We start from the raw sequence: 22204 nt of genomic DNA on the forward strand, positions 1-22204 counted from the left end.
AAATCTGAATAGAAAGTGTAATTTTTTTCTTGTATAGCTCGTTGCTATAATCAAGACGATTATAGGGTTAGTTCTATGAGGCTATCAGGACAAGAAAAAGAACCATCAGTTAATTAAACATATGGCATTTCTCCTCCTTCTCTAGGAGGTGATCTACTTTCAAAGCAAAAAAGAAAAGCACGAGAAAAAAAAAAAAAAAAAAAAATCAGTTCAGGTATTAAGTATATTAAGTACTTAGAGGCTGTAAGTCTTCTTACAAAGAAATATATCTAATAAATGCTCCCAAGAAACTGTGTGGATCCCCAGCATAGCAAAAGGATAAAAACATTGGCTCAATATCAAATGAACATATATAAAAGGAGAGAGAATAATAATCTCCTATGTACCCAATTTTTTAAATTCAACAATTTCTAACAGCTGGTCAGTCTTTCTGTCATTCTCCCCACCTAACACCACATCCCCAATTCTGGATTTTTTTAAAAGCAAATCCTAGACAGCATAACATTTTATCCTTAATTATCTCCCTATCAGTCCCTATAAGGCATATTTTAAGAAATGTTAACTACTGTACGTTATTACACCTAAATAATATAATTTCTTTAAAATCAAAATATCTTGTCAGTGTTCCAACTTCCTCATCTGCCTTCACATTTGATGTGTTTGAAGCATGACCCAATAAGGTCTATAAATTGCACATATTCTTAGAATTTTTAAAGCTAGAACTTTTAAAGCTATGGGCCAGGCTAGATGGGTAATGACCAGACTCCATTTTACCCTGAGACTCCATGTCGTGTAAGAAATGCTTCTCCCATGAGAAAACTTTGCCTCTGTACCCATCAACAGTTGCCTAGCATAGCATGTTTTGCAACTCAAATGACAATTCTTATACAATGTAAAATTGCTCTTTTTGGTTCTCATTTTTCTTGGACAACATACCTTGTCAGAGAATGACTGTCTAGTGTTAGTAACCATTCTTTAATCATAGCAAGTCACTTATGATTAATGTACTGACATGCTTTACTTATGGTATAAAAGGTGTACCCTAATCCTTGAGTATGGAAGGATGTAGACTTGCAGTCTGCCCCTCAGTCCCACCAGCTGGTGAATCTGGACTGCCAGCTGGTGAATAAAGATGGTTCCGTCTCCTGCTTTAAGATCGACTTAGTGATTTATTGCTATCTTGCCATAACAACACAGACTTCCCCTCCTTTACTTTTCCTTGCAATTTGTTGAAGAAATTGTGTTGATCTTTCTGGACCACATTCTGGACCTTCTAGATGGTATTCTTAATGAACTTTAATACATTCTTCTGTCCCAGACTTGGGTCAAATTTGGGTTTACTTTGTAAAGCATTTTTTAAGTGATATCATGTACTTAGATTGGAATTGATGTCATTCTTGTTTTCTAATGTTCAGAGTGATCAATGGTTTCAATGACCTGATACAAATTCCCCAGACTTTTCAATGAGTTAGCAGTTAACAATAAATATTATTTTATCACATATTGCAAAGTGTTATTATCCTAGCTTTGTGATTCCTTTTATTAAATCAACTGAAAAAATGCTTCCCCTTAACCATTTGAATGTATTGCCATGGTTTTTGATGGGGAAAGGTGTTTGGACTTTGATTCTAGGATTTTCTAGTGTCCTTTATATAAAAAGAATATGGAAGTTCATACTGTTATTTCCCAAATTTAAAACTGCAAAATAACTTCTTCCATTTTACATTTTTTCTTATATTGAACAGCCTTATTTTTAACTATATTAGCATAGTTATAAAAAATTGAGTTAACATTTCTTTGTAGTTTTTTTCCATATCGTACATCCACATAGGGATGTATAAATAACTATGCTTTGAAAGTCAAAAGGAGATTAGTAGGGGAAAGGGACCAAAAGGTGGGGGGCAGGAGAGTGCTGGGGAGTGATACTGGTAAAATTATATTGTCATATTACATGCATGTATGAATATGTAACAATAAATCTTATCATTGTGTACAACTATAAGGCACTAATAAAAAATGTGGAAAAAGAAAACAAAAGGTAATGGAAATAATTCTGTGTATTTAAGCTACCAACCTGATACATAATTCAGCATAGTTGTTTACTTTGTTTAGGATTTTTTTTGCCAAAAATCAAAAACATGGCCTTTTAAACTATGACTCAATTTTATTTTATAACACATGTACATGGTTCCAAAGTCAAACATACAAAATTCAAGGCATATCCAGAGAAATCTAGCTTCCATACTGGTCTTTCCATCTAGTTCCTTTTCTCCTACCCCATCATAGGTTAACATTTTTTTTTACAGCACACATAATTTGTATCCTTTCATAAATAAATAGCATTATACTATATACTTTCCACCTTCTTTTTAATAATTATTCCACAGCATTATATGGAAATATTCACTGCTTTTTACAGTCATATACTCAATTATGTTCATGTACCAGTTTATAATAACCTACTTTTAAATGGGATATACATATATTTTATATTATATCTATATATTTAAATTAATTATATTTCATTAAATGCCTCTGGCTTGTGAATTTAGAAATATACCAAAAGTAACCAGGCTGATTATTAAAAGCATAAGTTTTAAAAAGGGTATATATGATACTTGGATGACTAATACACCTAAATATAGTGGGTATATTTGGATGGTGGAGCTGAAAATGTTATAACAATTAACTTTAGGTTTTCTGGCCTCATCAACAAAAAACATATGAGATTCCTATCCAGTCCATGAATTCTTAAAAACCTACTTCCTATCTAAAATGACCAAGCATGACTTGAACTAAGGAAAATACAGTGCACACTGGACATGAGAGTTTGTTACTCAACTGTTCTGGCTGATGAGCATTCTAATATTGGCCAGCATGCTGAATGAGGTATGGCTATCCAGAACTACTCAAACACTAAGGAAAATTTCTTGTATGTTCTTACTGTGGCGAGGCACTAAAATACTTTTTGAGTATCAATTCATTTAATCTTCAAAATCTTGTGACATGGGTACTAGTAATATTCCTTGTGTTAAAAAAAAAAATAGAAAATTAAGGCACAGAAAGATTAAGTCACTTACATAGTAGACACACAGTAGGAAATAGGCTGTGATTTGAACATAGGCCTACTGGCTCCAGAACCCACAATCCTAATCTTTATGCTATACTATCTGAAAGTGATCAAGACCAGATGAAAATAACATTCAGAAGGTAGAATAATAAACTGAGATGACAGAGGCTTTCATTCTGATGCAACAGTAAACTAAAAAAGAAGACCAAAAACACAAGATACAAGTAGGGGAATATGAGTTTATTTTTTTACAAATTTTAAATGTTCCAGAACATTTTACTTGAATATTTTCACTAGAAGTAGGAAAAACAAAACGAAGTACAGTAGAGAACACCAGCATAAATATATAATACATACCTTAATTGTGGCTATATTAAATGTATCTTAATGTAATACTTCCGTAAGTATGACAACTCATATTGTGTTAAAAAAATAGAGGGAAGTGGTATTAGAAAATTATAGAATCCTGGATTCATGTCAGATAGGGTACCCTTACTGGAGCCAGAAAAGGGGCCCTAGAAGGTGAAGAGAAAAGAGACAGTCTAAAACTAGCATGTAAATCAGCTGTAGGGTCTTGAAAATGCTATTAAAATGAATCTAGGAATGCTTTTAGACATAGCTCACACTTAAAAGAATACCAGAATTCACAGCTGGACTGTAAAGCTAGGAATGTAATTTTATGCTAGGTTTTATCTAGGACTCTCACCTCACTCTACCATATGCAAAGGAATAAGGAAAAGTCAGGATTTGCACCTTAATGAGCATCAACTAATTCACAGTAGACAGAAACCCTGTAAATGTAGCAAAACAGATCCTTAACTAAGTGTTAAAGTCTAGCTGACATCAGAAAATTCATACTGGGAAAAGAATCATACAAATTTAAGAATTGTGAAAAATCCTTTAGCAGAGTTTAAATTTTATTAGCCATCAGAGAATTCAAATTGAAGAGAAACCCCGCATGTAAAAAGTGCAATAGCCCTGTAGATAACATCACCCACTGGAAAAGCCCTGCTAAAAGGAAATCCTTTAAATGTAACAAAACATAAAGTCTTAAGAAATGACTCATTCCTTAATTCAGTATCAGTTCCATAAGAAAGAAAAACTATATTTGTGAATATACTATAACTACAAGGCATTTACACAACAGGGTTGAATTTGAAGGACAGAATGCTTCGGTAATAGAAAGGTGCTTAGAGGTAAATTCCCCAACACTTTAAATAAAACAGCACCCACTGGAGTCTTGTTAAGCCCCTTTCCCGCTTTATTCTTCATACTATTGATCATGTGACACATATATTCCTTAAAATGCTTTGCATAACTTCCTCTTCCAGAACTCTGAAACAGGAGGGTGTTTAAAATGCAATATCCTTAGTGCCTTAGACAAAATATGGCAGTAGTTGCTGAGTGAATGAATGAATTATGGTACTTTCCTTATGTGGAATATTTGGTATCCTAAGGTCATTTCTTTCTAAATGAAAGAGATTTTATTTACGAGGCTTTAACACATACAAAAATGTATTTTTCATTTATCACACACTAGAGGAAAAAGCACTTTTACTGTTATAGTCTACAAATTAATTCTCCAATTGTTTGGGGAATGGAAAATTGTACAAAAAAGCACCCAGTAATACCCTCATAATCATACCAACCAGTGAGTCTACAAGGGTCATGAAGGCAAAATGAAATTCCCAGCTTCTGAAGATAAAGTTCTCTTATTTTCTCAGGTTTGGAATCTAAATAATACTTTCTTCCTCTGAGGTGATATATATCAAGCACTGGTATACTCAGCCTGGCAGTTTGGAATCCAAATAGCAGCAACCCTTTTATGCAGTTTGGCACTTAAGAATCATGCCTCGTTAATTCAAAAAACATTACTAAGGGCTGATCATGCCTTTAGCATTATATATAAAGGTACATTTTAAAACAGAGTTCACCCAGTAAGGAAAGGAAGTACGATAACATGGGAAGGGAAGACTAAGAAAACGTAACAAAGGAACATCTAATTTAGATTGCAAAAGGCTGATAAAAGCCTCTGGATACAATATCACTGAAGCTGCATCCCAAAAGATAAGTAGGTGTTCACTTGCTTCAAAGAAGGGCACAGAAGTGATGATGTCTACAAAGTTACTGAGGCTGAAAAAACACAAGCACATTTGGGGAAGGTACTGGAAGGACCTACAATTGATAGATCATAAGCTCTGAAAACAGAAGGGACAGTCTGTGCTTCTAAAAACCATATTAAAAATGACTTAAATCTTCATATTCAGAAAGCCCAAAGGTATTTTCATAATAAAACCTGCTAAAATGCTAAGTTCAATACAAATCTTCTTGGCTGTGCAAACATAAGCCAAGGGGGTTGGGCAGGGATGGGGAGAATTTCTCCTTACCCTGAAGGCTCTATTTGAATTTTTATGTTTATCAAAAAGGAGCATGGATTTTCAATGTTTGACCAGAATATGATTACAGAGGATGTTTACAGAGACAAGGCTGGTAAGGTATACATTATACCCTGCTCTGCAGACGATCTAAAAATGATAAAACATCATGAAGCAGGAAAGATTTTGCACAAAAGATGAGAATTTGATGTTTGGACATACTGAATTCAAAATTATTGTGGATGTTTTTCTAAATGAAGCTATTTAACGAGCCATTAGAAATGAGACTTAGCAAGAGGGAGGCTGGGGTCCAGGTTACTGAACTGGGAATCAGTTTGATATTAAAGGTGGTGGAGGAAGCAATGGCTGTGAATGAGATCATATAACTAGAGTATTTAGAGTAAAAAGGAGAAAAAAATGAGGGAAAAGAGGTAAAGAAGGAAAAGAACTCTCATTTAGAGTTCTCTAGTAAAATAAGCAGAAAATGAGAAGTCACCAGGGAAATGAGGGAAATAACACAGAAGAAATCTGTAGCACAGATTTGCCTTCAAAAGGAAGCAAGTAACCTCTTTTCTTCTAAAACAGGGGAAAATGAATAAAGATAGTAAATACTCGCTGATTTCCTTCATAGCTTCAACTCTGTCATACACAATGATAGGAGGAAGGACATACTCTGGGGGAGGGGCAGAGTGTCTGAGGAAAGTGACAAAGTTTGGCTCAAGTACAGTGGGAAAAGGGAAAGGACACCTAGTAACAAACAGAAGGCTTATTGTGAGGGCTCTTCTGAAAGAGACATTGTGATCCCACTGTGAAGGGCTACATGTCCTTCCCACAGAACTCAACAACCCAGAAAAGGTAGCTAATTCAATGTTAGGACTCACAGAATGACTAGGCTGAAGAATAAGAGGGAAGATGGAAAACTGGGGATAGAAGTGCCCCAGAAAACTGAGGATGGACAGGGAAGAAAGAAAACCTGAAAGAGGCTGATAATTTAGGAGTAAGGGGAGCGAGAAAAGAAGCCTGTAAAGAAGCTACAGATTGTACAAAAATCAGGAAATAAAAAAGAGGACAAGATGAGAATTGTCATCGGCTACTAAAATGTAAGATTTTAGAAACAGAAACTTAAGGAAAGTTAATGCTCAAGATGTGGTCATGGGAGTAAGCTGCTGGAATGTGATAGAGTCACTAGAGCTGAAGTCCAATGTATTACCAAGGTACCAGACAGCTCATCCCAAGATAATAGGAGTTGAGGTAGACAGAAAGACAGTGAGCAAGGTATCAAATTAGGCTCTCAGGCCTTTAGCATTCCACCCCTATTGTTAAGGGCAAAAAAATAATAAAACTTCAATACAGTATGAAAATATGTGCCCTAAGAGTATATGAAATAATGATGGACTAACCTAACCTGATTTTTATCTTCCTTACTTTAGAAAATATGCATCTTAAACAAAATAGGAAGATCATTTTTAAACATTCGTAGAATGCTAAGAGAAATAAATTATTTTTTCCCAGTACTGAGGGATTGAACCCAGAGCCTCATGCATGCTAGAATTTTTAAAAACTCTAAATATGATTAGTAGTAATACATGGCAAAAGAGCTCAACAGTGATTCCTTTGTGGAGTCTTGTTATTAACCTTATTGGAAATGGAATCTGAATATTAGTCATAATCTTTCATTTTGCCTACATTTATATCCAGAATACCTATTCAAAGCAGTGAGGTGAGCTAAAGTATAGCAAATTTCAAGAAAGGGAAATTAGAGTTTATGCTATATACATATTACAAAAAAACAATAACCATAAGTATTAGGAAAAAATCTCTGAAAAGTTAAATAGGGATCCTCCTTACTAATGACAGGATACCTGTAGTTCAAGGTGAGTTAAAATAACATTTATGCCATTTTAGACGTTAAGGAATCATTTTACCCCCCACGGGCTTAAGAATATACAATTAAAGATGAAGATGGCATTTAACGAAGGGCAACCATACTGGGTATCTAGATGTACTATAACATCAAATTCAGTTATCAGTATGTCTTCTTTCTGAAATTTCTTTTCCATCACATGGGTCTTTTTCTTTCTAATTGAAAAAGACTAGATGAATTACTACTTACAGGACTGCTGAAAGAAATTTAAAATTTGTTTTGCATTTGTTGTATTCCACTCTTGCTCTTTCAGGGGTCCTTCACACACAGATACATATTTTTTCAAAATTTTTTCTCCTACTTCTCGAAAATCCAAGGATTCCTTGTGTGTCATGCAGCTTGCTCCAGAAACACCAGTATCCATTTCACAATTTTCTGGCTGTTGATCTGCACAATGTTTCAATCCCCAGTAACACATTTCTCCACTGTACATCATGGCCAGCAAATGAATGTCACTAAATATTCCTGGGAAGGTCATTTATGATGAGAGGTCAGAATTAAAAGTTTAAAGAGAAATCCTAGTTGTTAAAACTCTAAAATTCCTTGTCATTAAGCATTATCTTTTCATCTCATTTACTTTAGTGATAACATATAGAAATGCCAAAACTACTACAATCCTCATTTAAATAGCACTTTTTTCTCCCTATTAACTTATAACAGATGTTCATCACAACAATAAAACCACTATTATCAAAGAATTTTTTTAAAGAACTGTTAGTGTTCCTAAAGAGAGTTAGTGTTCCTAACCTTTTGGGGTGTTCATCTTAATCAGTGGAACTCCTCTCAGAAATATACTCCAAATTCGGTAGCATTTCAAAATACTCATAAACTCCCTGAATACTACCCATAAACATAACTTTCATTTTGGGGTATACTCTGCAATCACTGATATAGCTAAAGTCAAGTATTCTATAGCTCTTATATTTTTCAATGTGTCTACCAAAATCACATATCTTCATGTCCCTGGAAAGGTCATGCAATTCCAAATTATCAGAAATGCTTATACTACAGGATTTTGATAAAAGGTTTTATGCATTCTTCCTTTGAGTGGTAATTCCAGTAGCCAATTAATAACATAAACATGTATATTAATTTGGGAGAAGATTTTTAAAAAGACTTAGAGTCAGGTGCAGGGGTGCACACCTGTAATTCCAGTGACTTAGGAGTCTGTGAGGCAGGAGGATTTCAAGTTCAAGGACAGCCTCAGCAACTTAGTGAGGCCCTAAGTAACTTAGTGAGACCCTATCTCAAAATAAAAAATAAAAAAATTACTATTTAAAAAAAAAGAATAAAAGAGATCTGGGTATGAGATCATACCCATGAGAATCTCTGAGTCCGTTTGTAAATCAGAAAAATTAGGATTCCAAGTACCCTAAACATAGAACATTTTTAAGGAACACATGAAATTAAAATGTGTTCCAGAAAACAAAATAATATAAAAATACAAGGTCACTTAACTTCATAAGGCCACTAAAATACAAATAAATGACTTATTCTAATGTACCTGTACTTGTGTGATTATAAAACATACCTCACCTAATTATGATTGAATAGAAACTAAGACCATGATGGCAGAGATGAACAATTCAACTTCCAAACCTGTAGTTCCTACTGTTTTCAACCTACTAAAAGATATCTGAAGTTTCACAAGACAAGAAACAGTTTCAGCACAGTAGCTGGCTCATTAATGCAGTTTGAAAAAGGAAAAAGAAAGCAGAATCTGAGATTTGCATTCATGAAAATGATAGGCTACACTATATTATACTTTGCAAGTATAAAACACCTTCCACTTAATAAGTACAATGCCTATTACATGTAATAATTTCTTTTTATTTTACTTCTTAGTAGTTAAGATCATAAACCTCAATGAAAAAGCTAGAAAGAGCACTAGATATTATTCAGGATTATTTTATATTAGATAATGGCATTTCATTGAACAAATATTCTTTTTATTTTTGTGATCCTATACCTTGTGTAGATAATACTAGCAACACCAATGTAGGCAAAGGAAGAGAAGTAAAAATGAAGGGAAGGTTGAACTTAAAAGCAGACTAAAGTCTTGGGGGAGGGAGCTGAAGTACATCCCACAAGGTGACATCACCTGGGAAGGGTGAGAAGTCAGATCTGAGATTTATGCCCCACTCTTTAGGTAAGCCTCATTTTTCACACTAGCAAGGAGTCAACTGCTTACCGATGTACAGATACTGTATGGGAAGGTGTTATTACAAAGAAAATGCAGAGCTATATGTGAAATAGTTCTTACATTTAGCTTGCATTTGAACTACCTAGCAGACCTAACTAAAATGCTCACTGCTGGGTCCCACCTCAGATTTCAGATTCAGGTATAAGATTGAACCTAAAAGTTTATATTTTTTAGATAAATTCCTAGGATCTAGGACAAAGGTGATGTTGCTGGCTCATGGACTACACTTTCAAAGCTACTGCATTAAAATGCCAAAGGAAGGGATGAACATGTAAAAAATTAGGTATTTTCTACTGTCTACTCCCCAAAGGAGTCACTTTTCTATAGACAAGCTCTTTACTTGTCTGAATTTCCCTTGATATTTTCTTTTTCTGTTAATATTTAGAATGGTTTTTCACTAAAACACTTTGAACTGTAAATGTCCATGGTAAATGTATATGTGACAGTGGGGAGGTGGGAGCAGTATGGAAAGGAAGTGTAATTGTTACAGTTTGGATCTAGAATGACCCCCAAAGCTATGTTGAAGGATTGGTTGCCAGTCTTTGGCACTGCTGGAAGGTAGAGGAACCTGAAGTTTTAGGAGCAAAGGCCTATTGGAAAGAAACTGGATCATCAAAGGTGTGCGCTTGAAAGGGATATTAAGACCCTAGCCTCCTGTTCTTTCTCTGCTTCTCAGCTGACAGGAGCTGAACAACTTTGCTCCCCCATGTGTTCCCTTCCTCAATGTTTTGCCTCACCACAGGCCCAAGTGACATGGCTAAGCAACCACTTTCTGAAACTCTGAATCACAGGGGTCTCAAAACTTTTCTCCTTTTGAGTCGTTTAGCTCAGGTATTTTGTCACAGTGATAGAAAGCTATACAACAGTAATTCATGAAATGAGCGTGAGTAAAGTAAGATGTCTTCCACTGACAAAAAAAGGTGGCCAGACTAGAATCTTCTGACAGCATTATTGCACAAGTCTGCCCACATCTTAACAATTATGTGAATTTAATTAAAATAGATCCTTGGGCTTCAAATATTCAACCAGAACATGTACAAGGTACACAGAAAGCTGTATTTTCAATAAGTTACCCAAGTAATTAGCGATTCTAGTTCAGAGTTGCCCTTTATGGAACCTGAAATCCCGGTTCTGTATTAAGAAGGGGGCCAAAGGACTGCATGGGAGGGAGGATCCTCAGTGGCATTTAAAAAGGGGGACACAAACCAAGGATGTGAACACTGGATAGTATTTTGCTTTGCCCCATTTGACTCCAGGAGTATTCTTATAAGGCTATTTTTAAAAGACTTTTATCTGATAAGTCTATACCCCAAAATTAAAATTTTCTGGTCCCCACTTCAGAGAAAAGAGGCTAAAGTAGTAAAGAAGTAAGATAAAGAGGTTTATACATAATTGTTGGTAATTATTAGTAGCTGAAAATTTAATAACATATTAGTAATGTCCAAAGGACAACACAATTATTTTCCCTTCTAAGTATCAAAAGGAAGTAATCATAGTAAGCACACACTGTCTTGAGTTTTACCTAAAATTAGATAAATTATCACCAACATTTGGCCACAAAAAGTATTTTGATGCCTCATATAGAATTTTTCACTCTAAACATTATATTCTAAGAATTGTATTTTAGATTTGCTAACAAAAAATAATTTGATCCTTTCTACAGGGCCTTGGGAGAAACTTAGCCTATGAAAAATAGGTTTCCTAGCTACTTAATCATGTACAGAGAGACAGATTCAGGTAAAGCAAACTTCTTTAGATCAGAACAGGAAGTTAATATCATAAGAGAGCTAAGGACTTAGCAAAACTTTTGTGGTTCTGACATTTCTTTTTCCCTGGAAATTGCTTTAATATCATATCCAATCCTTTAAATTCCCCTGTGAAAGAAGCATTTGAAGCAAGGGGTTAATATATTCAAAGCATGACTGAAAAGAATGCAGTAATATATGCCTCCTGAAGAAAAAAATTCCAGGCCATAGAGTGTCTTACCTTAAAACCAGAAATAGGAAAATGAAGGAAATAGGTGACTTGTGCACCTTCTTTAGTTCTAAATAAACTTCAGTACTAATTCTCACCTTTTTCTTTTAAACAGTGTTCTAGGTTAAGTGTTCAATGGAATCAGTCCATGTAGGACTGACTGAGGTGTGTGTTGAGGAAATTACTTAAAAGGTCATTTTCAATACTTCTAATTAGTTCATCAGTTTTATCTGGTATAACTAATGACTAATATACATTTTTCCATAAATACATCAAAACTATGTCTGTCAAAACATCATGCCCGCTGTGTGAACTCTGTATTCACAATAGATTGTTTTTGTTTAATGAAATGTGTTTTTTAAAAAAATGCCTCAGGAAGCTAGGAAAGAAACAAAAGGAATTAAAATATATTTAAAATTATAGAATTTTCCTCAAGAAATTTTCTTAGCATTTCTCACATTTCATTTTCTTCCACAAAAAAAATCAGACAAAGCATAATGAAAATTCACATGTATGCTCCAGTTCAACTGAATCTCTGTGACCTTGAATAGATCCCCAGATCTCAGTTCCTCCATTTACAAAAAAGAAATGGTAAAAGTCAGTTCTCCCCCAGACTTCAGTTCAAAATTCCAATGATGCTGAATATCCAGTTCTTAGAATTATTAAGGGCATAGATATTTGTGGCAGAAACAGCTGCCACCCAATATTTATCCTCTCCCCACTTCTTCAGTAAAGAACTTTAATTTGGAATGGCAATGTTATCAGGTTAAGGACTATACTATTCAGGTTTCCTTACAGCTAGGTGAAGTGATTGAATTAAACTGGTCAAGGAGTGGAAGGATTGTAAAGAGCTTCTCAGAAGGCTATTCTAAAGGAGCTGACTTGGCTGAAAGAAATTCCCTTCTGCCATTCTAGAAGCCTGAAACACAAGTGACACAGAAAAGGCTCCGGGAGCATTTTGGAATATCAAGTACGAAGGCAATGTCCTAAACAGGGATACCTGTTGCAAAACTCTTGTATTGTTACTACTGTACTCTAAATGAAGTGCTTCCCTCTGAATCTGAAGGACTCTGGTTCTAAAGAGGATAGAAGAAAAAGAAAAGAATATGATGTCATGGAACCACTATAAAAGCTCTGGATTTTTTCTTTTTAATGTGAAAGAGCATAAATGTTTAAATGTTTGACACAAATATACAAATCTTGTTCTGATCAGAGCTATGCAGGAATGCAAAATTTGTAAAATTAACATGATACAAAACTCTCCCCCAAATTATTAAATAGCAGAAATTAGAAGAATTTTTGTACATTACATGAAGACTTTAATCTCTGAACTTCTTAAAAAGATCTGTTATTACTTTTTGTCTATAATCTAGCTTGAAATGTATTTAAATCAAAATAAAATCCAACAAACTTCCTAAAATCTTAAAAAGCTTTAATTAGAAAATGTTAAAAAATAGTTCACATTACCTGCACTCAGTAATGTAGCTGTGTCTAAGTCTTGAAAAGAAACTCCTTCATTTAACTGGATAGGACAACGATAATTTAGCATTTGTAGCAAGTAATTAATTCCATCAACAAGGTGCTAAATAAAAATCAAAGCCAAAGCATTAAAGTATTATATACAGAACTATATCAACTTCAAATACTTTCTCCCACTCTTCAGCCAGTGAAAATGGGCTAGTATACAGATATATCTAATGGTTATTAAATTTCAATGGTATAAGGTCCCACAACTTCAAGATTTTCATAATGTAAGTATACCCCTCCAAATAAGAATACAGAAAAGAAAATGTTAACCAAGAACACATGCTTCAGTAATATACTTGTCAAATAAATGCTATCAAAGGTAGAAAAGGATAAATATCATAAAGATATGTCAAAACAACGTATTAAAAATTTGTATGTGTTCAGAATTTAGAAAAATTATTATCAAATGTCTATATTTGAAAGGGTAATCTTCCATTCCAAGTCCACCTAAACTATGTTTACATTCAGTTGAGTTAAGATTCCTTACTGGTACAATACTGAGACCCATGTCTATCTTAAATGATTGGTCAGAACAGTCAAGATGACTCAAGAGATCCACAATTTTCGAGAAGCAAGGGCATGTGGTTCTTTAGTAGTAATTTACTGACAGAGGGATGCTTGATCCAAGTATGTTCTTCAGCCAAAAAAAAAATTACACACACACACATACATATACAGATATATATGATTAGGAATTAATATTATTTATTTTATATTAAAGAATTAAAATTCAGAACTTAAAAAAAATCATCTAGAACCCCCAAATGACAAAGTGATTTCACATTATTTTAATTTTCACATGAAATTACAAGTTAAGATTATATAGCTAATAAGCACAAGACCTAGAATGAAAGCCCAGACCCTTTGATTCCACTACTGTTTTTCTTTAAAATATTTTTTTAGTTGTCAATGGACCTTTAATTTAATTAATTAACTTATTTATATGCAGTGCTGAGGAGCGAACCCAGGATCTCACACATGCCAGGCAAGCACTCCACCACTGAACCACAACCCCAGCCCTCCACTGCTGTTAATATTTTAATAAAGACAGCTTTTGAGAACCTATATGTCAACAATCAAGAATGTATAAGAAATGTCTTTTTACCTTTTTAAGCAAAGTTGATTTTCTCAAGAGCCACTCTCTTCTTTTGGTCAGAGAATGACAATACATATATAGTAAGGCTCCTCGTCTCCAAGAGAGACATTCAAGTAGCTCATCCCCAAGCAAATCACAGGGCTGAAACACACACACACAAAGCCAAAAGAGAAACCTGATGTCTGAAGAAGTCAAATTGCAAAAAATTTAGCAATCAAAAACACTCATTTCACAAAAGGTGCTCATATTTACCAATTTTCACAGGAATACCTATCTTTGAATCAAGCAAAAATACTGAAATCTACTAGTATATAAAAATTAAAATAATTTTTAATTTTACAAAATAATTTAAAAAATATTTTAGTAGCAAATTCCTCTAATATATCCAAAATACAGACTATAATCTCATTAAAAAGATAGCTTTTCAGAAGTGTTACTTGACACAAGATCATATCTATTTCTTTAAAGGATAGAAATAAGCATTAGAGAATTTAATAAGAATTAGATTGCTAGAATAAAATACTGAAAAGTTATACACAAGAATATTAGTAAATCAAAAGTTTTATAGTGGAATGGCACTTAAATCTTGGAATGATTTGTTTCCATAGTTAGCCTTCCCTAATAAATACATAGAGCAAAGATATCTAGGTAAGCTAGTCAGTAGACAAAGATTAGAAATTATTTGCTAGAAAGATTATCGAGGACTATGGATATAACCCTTGCAATCACCTAAACAGAGATGATAGTAAAAGCATGTGAACAGGTTGTCAAACAAGATAAAATACAGACTATCAGAGGATGAAGGTAATGTCCTTAGAGAGTAGCAATGTTTCAAGAATGAAGGAAAGGGGAAACAGCAAGAGAAGGCTTCCCAGAAATAAAGGGAAAAAGAGCATGCAGGGGCTCCAAGGGATTGAATGATCAATGCTAAGAAAGGTAGCAACAGTTCAGAAGGATCAAGACTAGAAAAAGTATAACAGATGTGGTAATGAGATTTCTAGTAACCTTTGAGAAAAACAGAGCACCTGCAACCATATAGGGAGCAAAAGTAGGGAACATCTGTGTTTAAAGGCATTACAAATATAATTCCATCATGCAAATATTATGAAAATATTTATAAAATACAATATTTTACTCTGACATTGGTCTGCAGGGGTGAGCACTCATATCTCCCTCCTTCAATCTTAATTTAAAACAGAAAGATACATTCAAAAAGAAAAAAAAAAATAGTCTCCAAAGAGCAGGATAGCAAGAACTAACAGCTTTCCACAATAATTTATACAAGTGCAAAACTTACTTTTGGGTGCATATTATTTTCTTTAACTAAAATTTCTGGTTCTGAAAGAAATCTGATCAGTTCTTTTACTTTCTGTGAAGACGAGTCTTCAGGAAAATCTTCATCTACTAGCTTGTTCTCCTCAAAATATGTCATGTCCAAAATAGCCTAAACAAAAAAGAAAAAAAGAATAGAAGTTATTTAAACTTGAAAAAATAAATATCAGAGCTCAATTTTGAATATGTACAAGATATGTATGTGTGTGTATATATACATATGTATACATCTACATCTCATATATGCATACATGTATCAAATATTCTAGCAGAGTAGTTAAATTTGGGAAGTATGCGAAATGTCTAGTTATAAAAATATCTTGAAATAGACATTATAGAAAACTTTATAGGTAGTTGCACATAGTGGTGAACACCTATAATCCTAGGGATTTGGGAGGCTGATGCAGGAGGATTCCAAGTTTGAGGTCAGTCTCAGCAAATTAGTGAGACCATTTCTCAAAATAAAAAAAGGACTGGGGATGTAGTACAGTGGCAAATGCCCCTGGATTCAATCCCCAGTACTGGGGAGAAAAAAAAGAAAGAAAACTCTCGAAGTATTTTATCTTACTAAAACACTAGGTTAGTAGTTATCTTGCTTCTCTCAAAAAATAAAGTATGTTTTTTTAATATATTTTTAATTGTGAACGAACCTTTATTTATTTACTCATATGCGGTGCTGAGAATCGAACCCAGTGCCTCACACTTGCTAGGCAAGCACTCAACCACTGAGCTACAACTCCAGCCCCATGATTATGTTTTAACATAAGTTAAATCATATATAATAAATTATGAAAGTGTCATCAATTATTACATTTTATGTTGTTTACATATGTATGATCCCTGAGAATCATCTAAACACCTACAGTATTAAGGTCACCACTTCTAGTTTTGTATATTGAAATTTTCAGAGGATTTGTTTTCCCAAATGTACAGTCAGTATTTGGGGGCTATCCATCCTGCCACCCAATAGTGAACACATACTAACAACATATGCAATTCAAACATCAAGTCACCAGGAGTCCTAAAGACATGAAACACTCAGTTCAAGCACCTTAATATTTTTCAATGCTTTTTCTTTTTTAAAATCTCCTGAATTAAGACTGAGGAAACTGGGTTCTAGTGTCAGTTCTACATTAATCATCTAATTAACCAAGGACAAGTCAATTTTATTTTTTCTGAGGTTGTTTCTTCACTGGTAAATGATAAAATGGATTAAATGCCTTTCAAAATTCCTTGTTTTGAAGATAAAATAAATTAATACATGTGAAGCATGTGAAACATTACCTAGCACAGTGATATTTAAAAGGTAAATGTTACTATGTACAAAGCCTAAGCCAGGAAAGAGAGATCAGCATCTCATGGAAGATGGTCTGGTAATTCAGAACTCTAAATAAGGTTCTAGAAGGTGTGGGAAATTTCAATCTGTATTTCTAGGTGTTTTGCTTTATTCTTAGAAATAAGCTGAATGTTTAGAATTCCCTCATATGAAAGCAATAAAATGACATCTACATACACAAACAAGAAAAGAAAGTTTTCTGAAAGGAAAAAGAGTCAGGCCAAGTACCTGCCAAATTATAATCATTCTTAGGTGTTTGTCAATAGCTGTTTAGGTTCATTCAATCATACATGTTTGAAAGCAGAAATCATCTTTATGTACTTCCTAATAGAAAGCATGGTGCCAGGTATGTAAATGCTATAAATGTGCACTTTGAAAACTTTAAGTACTCTACTTTTCATAACCATTTCATCTTTCTAATCGTACAGCAATTAGTAAAAGGCATAAAAAGCACTTTAACAAGAAGTACAATCCAAATGTTAGTTATTATAATGAAATTTTATTTTTAAATGTCAGTTTGCCTAAGCAGTATTTGAAAAACAAAAAACAAGAAAACAAGTACTGTCCACAGAGAGGCCTGAATTTAAAGGAAAGTAAAAGAAAAAAGGGGGAACAGAAAAATATTATGAATGTACATGACACTAGCAGGGGGAACCATGTTTAGAATCCTGAGAAAAGGTGAATTTCAGGAAAAAAAAAAAAAAATAACAGTACTGTTAGAGTCCCCTACTCCCTCTGAAACCTGCAAGCTCTTAAGACACCGAATGCTATTCTTTTTTTTGGGGGGGGGTGCTGGGGATCGAACCCAGGGCTTTGTACTCACAAAGCACTCTACCATCTGAGCTAGCTCCCCAGCCCCTACTGAATGCTATTCTGTTAGCTACCCATAAAGGTAATCATCTTTCACTGGATACTGATCTCTCTTTCCTGATTAGGGTTTTGTACACAATAACACTTATCTTTTACCTGCAAGACTTTTTCCCTAACTCTTCTTATCAACACATTAAATAAATTCCACTTCTTTGCATTCTGCTTTATAGTTTTTTTGTTTTTTGTTTTTTTTTTTTTAATTAAGCATTTTAAACAAAGAATAAACTAGGGCTAGGGATATAGCTCAGTGGTAGAGTACTTGCTTAATGTGCACAAAGCTCTAGGTTCAATTCCCAGCACTGCAAAAACAAAGAAAAATAAACCAATTTTGTTATGTCTACACTTTGGAGTCTACCACCTAAATAAGAAATCTGCCATCATAAAATGCCAGAGTTCACATCTGTTTCAGTACCTGTGTATAAAGTTCTAGAAGATTCGATGGATTTGAACATTCTTTCTCTTCTCCACATAAGAGTTTCAGTTTTTCCAGAGCTGCTGAGGCCCGAATTAAAAAGTGATCTGTAAAAAAATTAAAACATGAGGATTATTTCACAAATCTAGAGTGACTAAAAGTTAAGTATCTGAGATGATAAAGTAAAACTATACTATAGAATACAGAGAAATAGCAAGCAATATCTTATCTAAAATATTAAGTATAACACAATGCCAATACTAATGAAGTAAATTTATAATGGAAATTTACTCTGAAAAGCAAGACTGAAAACTTTCTGGATTCTATTTAGGAAACTGCTATTTCCGAATGCAGTGTGTATTCCCATAATGCTTCTTCTATAATGCTGATCCATCACACATGCTTAAATAATAAATTTATAACTTTTACTGGAGAAGTACAAATACTATATATAAATCCACTGATAGGGCTTCTGAAAATGTGTAATTTCATAAAAATATTTGTAAAGGTTTTTTAAAAGAATATGATTGACCAAATCAAATGTTTCATAAAATATCAGCACTGGAAGCAATTACAATGTAATTATAACCTAATTTTGTTTAGAGCTATTACAATTACAATTATGTAATAATTTTGTGTATTTTATTTTTTTAAAAGACATGAAACAAATTACCTTGTTCCTTCAAAATCTGGGTAAAAAGGAACAACAGGTCTTCTTATCACAACTCATCCAACTCTTCTTCCTGTCTCCTATTTTTTCCCCTTTTTCTACTGTCATTGTCCCTTTGCTGCTTCTATGATTTCAGTCTTTATTATGTATCCACACAAAAGTACTACAGGTCATTCTGTATCACCTCATGTAGTAAAATTTAGATATGCCTACTATAGTGCAAGACATTCAAGTCCCTGAGCTTGCCCACTTGTTTCTCCTCTGAAATATAGATCATTCTTCCCCACTGGCTAATGGACACATTATGTAGCACTTGGTGTGGGTCCATTTGATCCAGCCTTGGCAGAAAGTTCCATTAAGCTGTTCAGTGTAGGAGCAAAAGCACCAACCATCAGGCTATGTCCATTACCAGTTACATGATGACCTTAAGTTTCCCAGGTAATGACCAGGAAAGGTAAAGACTCTTACCAGATTCTGACTGCTGTTAAGATTCACTATTCACTTGAACTGAATGCTCCCTATTTAGCAGTCTTCCTATCTGCCCTTGGCCCAGAAGTGCCAAGTACACAACTCAGAAAAAACAGATTCTACTGTGAACCAAAATTATACAGAATATAACACTCCTTACAGTGCCTCTTTAGAGACTGTGTTCACATTTTTTCTTAACTTGCAATATTATTATAAACATATGATTGAAAGAATGGAACTAGAGACCATTATGTTATGTGAAATAAGCCAAACTCAGAAGATGAAGGGTCATGTTTACTCATACATGGAAGCTGAGAGGAAAAGAGAGAGAGAGAGAAAAAAAAAAGGTGGGGTGGTAGTCTCATGAAAACCAAAGGGACTAGAGGGTGGAGGGGAGTGGGGGGAAATACTCTGGAATGATACTGTCCAAATTATATTGTTATATTATGTGCATATACAAACACATAAAACAAATCCCATCATTATGTACAACTAAAGTGTACCAATAAAAATATGTGGAAACAGAAAAAATAAAATGAATATCCTCAGTATCTAAAAAAAATTTTAAAAGTCTTGGATTGAACCCCCTAAACCACTGCTGAAGGAGTGACATGAATACCATAGGGAAGCTGTGATCATGGCATAGCTATTATTTTTAGAAAAGTCTGTAAAAATGCAATACTTCTATTAGAACTATTCAAAGTAACAACTGGCAAGGCAAAAGATGAAAAATGATTCTTATATAATCTCTGGAAAAAGTCCCTCTCATAGCATATTTCCAAACAGTAAACATACTGTACTTGTACAATTAAGAAAAAATAAAAATAAAAATTGGCCAGAAATATAAAGGAGAGCATTCCTAGATGGAATAATATCTGATTGTATCTCATCTAATTTGAATAAGTCAATGGGAACTATCAATCCCTACAACCTGGTATAAACAAATAGTTGTTACATTAAAGGACAATTTGTTAACATATGCTATTTTGTTGTGTGGGAAACAAATGCCAAGTCTAATTCAAATATATGCAGTCTTGTTTAAATTAAACTTTACAAGAAAATATTGGTAATATTTTAATAAGATCAATTTAAATACTGATTTATAGTCCATAATGTGGACAGATACTATTATAATTTTAGTAAACTTTCAGAAAAATGACATCTCCAAACATGAATACATATTAACAGACTTTAATATTCAGGCTTCATGCTAAACTGAATTAAAGAATTTCTCCACAGGAAAATGAAAATGACTCATTGGTCCAGTGATAAGTGATTAAAAAACAATCTGTGATCTCTTTGGATAGGTCCAAATATGGCTGGGATTAGAGGTAACTTGGATACACTTTCAGGTAATTACTATTACTATCCACAAACTATTCATGTGAATCCTAAGATTCACTTACCACAAACCAAAAAAGAAGTCAGCTTCAGGGTGGTCTGTGGGTCTTTGAAGAACATACTCCTGAGAAGAGATAATCCGGTAAACAATCTTCACTGAAACTAAGTCATTTCATTTTAGATCCTATTCAGTAAATTCACCAACTATTCAATCACTTAGGAAAATGTCTCACTGTTGTTCTAATGAGAAATGAGTGAACACAAGAATTATAACACCTACCTGTCGGTAGTAAAGGTTCAAAACTCAAAAAGGGGTTATGTAGAACCTAAAGTAGTTGGGAAGTAATGGAAAGAGAACTGGACTTGAAGTCAAAAGATCAAGGTAACTCCTAAGCCAGTTTTTCCAAAAGAAACAGCTCCGACGTTTTCAAAACAAGTGTTCTAATACTCACAGAGCCCTTGTGAGAAATATGACACACGTGAATCAAGATCGTTTAAATTACACCAATGTAAAGCTTTTCTGTACAATATTATTTTCAGTTGAGTTTTAATCCAAAATATGGAACGGGAATTTATAATGGAGTAATAAAATAGTGTAAATGTTATACATGCCTATTTATCTTTACTGGATGCAAAACTACCATTGTTTGACAACTATCACTCAATTTAATTCTTTAAACGTTCGTGTGTACTTTTAATTAACACTACACTTTTTCCAATCGTTACCGAGACGGTTAGATCCGACAGCACACATCTGGCTCAGACGTAAACAAGAAAGATTTCACCGGTTATGAAAATTGCGGTTTGGAAAGCAAACGCCTCGCCAATGCAAGTTGTAGGGAAAGGACTACCCGCCGCGCGACAGAGGATCGCAAGAACAGAACCTTGGGTGGCGACGACCTGGGACTCCCACGGACTACAGGCCGCAGCCTCCAGCCCTTACAGCCATCCAACACCAGCCCTGAACCACCGTCCTCCCGGCCGCCTCCCTCTCCTGCGCTCCCTCACCGTCTTCACCCGCGGCTTCGCTAAGTTGCTGTATGTGGGCTTGAGCCAGGTCCCCCAGCTCTTCCACTCGCCTCACCACACTCGAGACAGCGGCCGCCATGGCCACCACCGGCGGGCACGCCCCGGTCACGTGACCGCGCCCAGCCGACGATCACCTGATTCCCCAGCTTCTGCCGGGCGTCGGGGCGGAGCTCGACGGGTGGTGGGAGGAGACTTCAGCTCCGGGAGAGGACAGACCCGTACCGGCAAAGGTCGTTCCGGGGTATTTTATTCCTCCGAACTCCCCCTTCCCTCCCATAATTCTGTGCAGCCCGGGCTCTAGGGGCGGGTGTGATGCAGGGGCACACCTTCCTCCTGCCCCCTTCTCTAAGCCAATAGGAAGCCAACCATGCCCCAAGGTGACCCAATGGGAAATCAGCTCTCTCCTCCAGCTCGGGAAAAAGAGCGCCACCTCGGCAAACCAACCAGCAGGAAGAGGGTGGGCCGGAATGTGTGGAAAGAGGACTGTCGGGTTTGGCTTGTTAGCGAGGGAGGTTGCCTAAAATAAAATCATAATCTCTGGGTCTGAAGCGGAAAGTCTGCGGGCCCCCGCGCAGCA

General features: G+C 34.8%; 1 protein-coding gene across 2 annotated transcripts; it reads right to left on the bottom strand.

The window, feature by feature from the left end:
* Positions 1-659: 659 nt before the first annotated feature.
* Positions 660-21789, bottom strand: RIMOC1 (RAB7A interacting MON1-CCZ1 complex subunit 1). Of its 2 annotated transcripts, XM_079145639.1 has the most exons (7): positions 21607-21742; positions 20664-20722; positions 18120-18226; positions 15467-15613; positions 14179-14310; positions 13014-13128; positions 660-7834 (listed from the first exon to the last, which is right to left on the bottom strand). In XM_079145639.1, the coding sequence occupies exons 2-7, from the start codon at positions 20716-20718 to the stop codon at positions 7551-7553; spliced, it is 840 nt and encodes a 279-aa protein (XP_079001765.1). In that variant the 5' UTR covers positions 20719-20722; positions 21607-21742; the 3' UTR covers positions 660-7550. The 2 variants fall into 2 exon arrangements, with proteins under 2 accessions (XP_079001765.1, XP_079001764.1); XM_079145638.1 differs by lacking the exon at positions 20664-20722 and having other exon boundaries at positions 21607-21789.
* Between the last annotated feature and the right edge of the window lie 415 nt (positions 21790-22204).

This window comes from Sciurus vulgaris, assembly GCF_902686455.1.
Source record: "Sciurus vulgaris genome assembly, chromosome: 6".
In the NCBI taxonomy this organism is placed as follows: domain Eukaryota; kingdom Metazoa; phylum Chordata; class Mammalia; order Rodentia; family Sciuridae; genus Sciurus; species Sciurus vulgaris.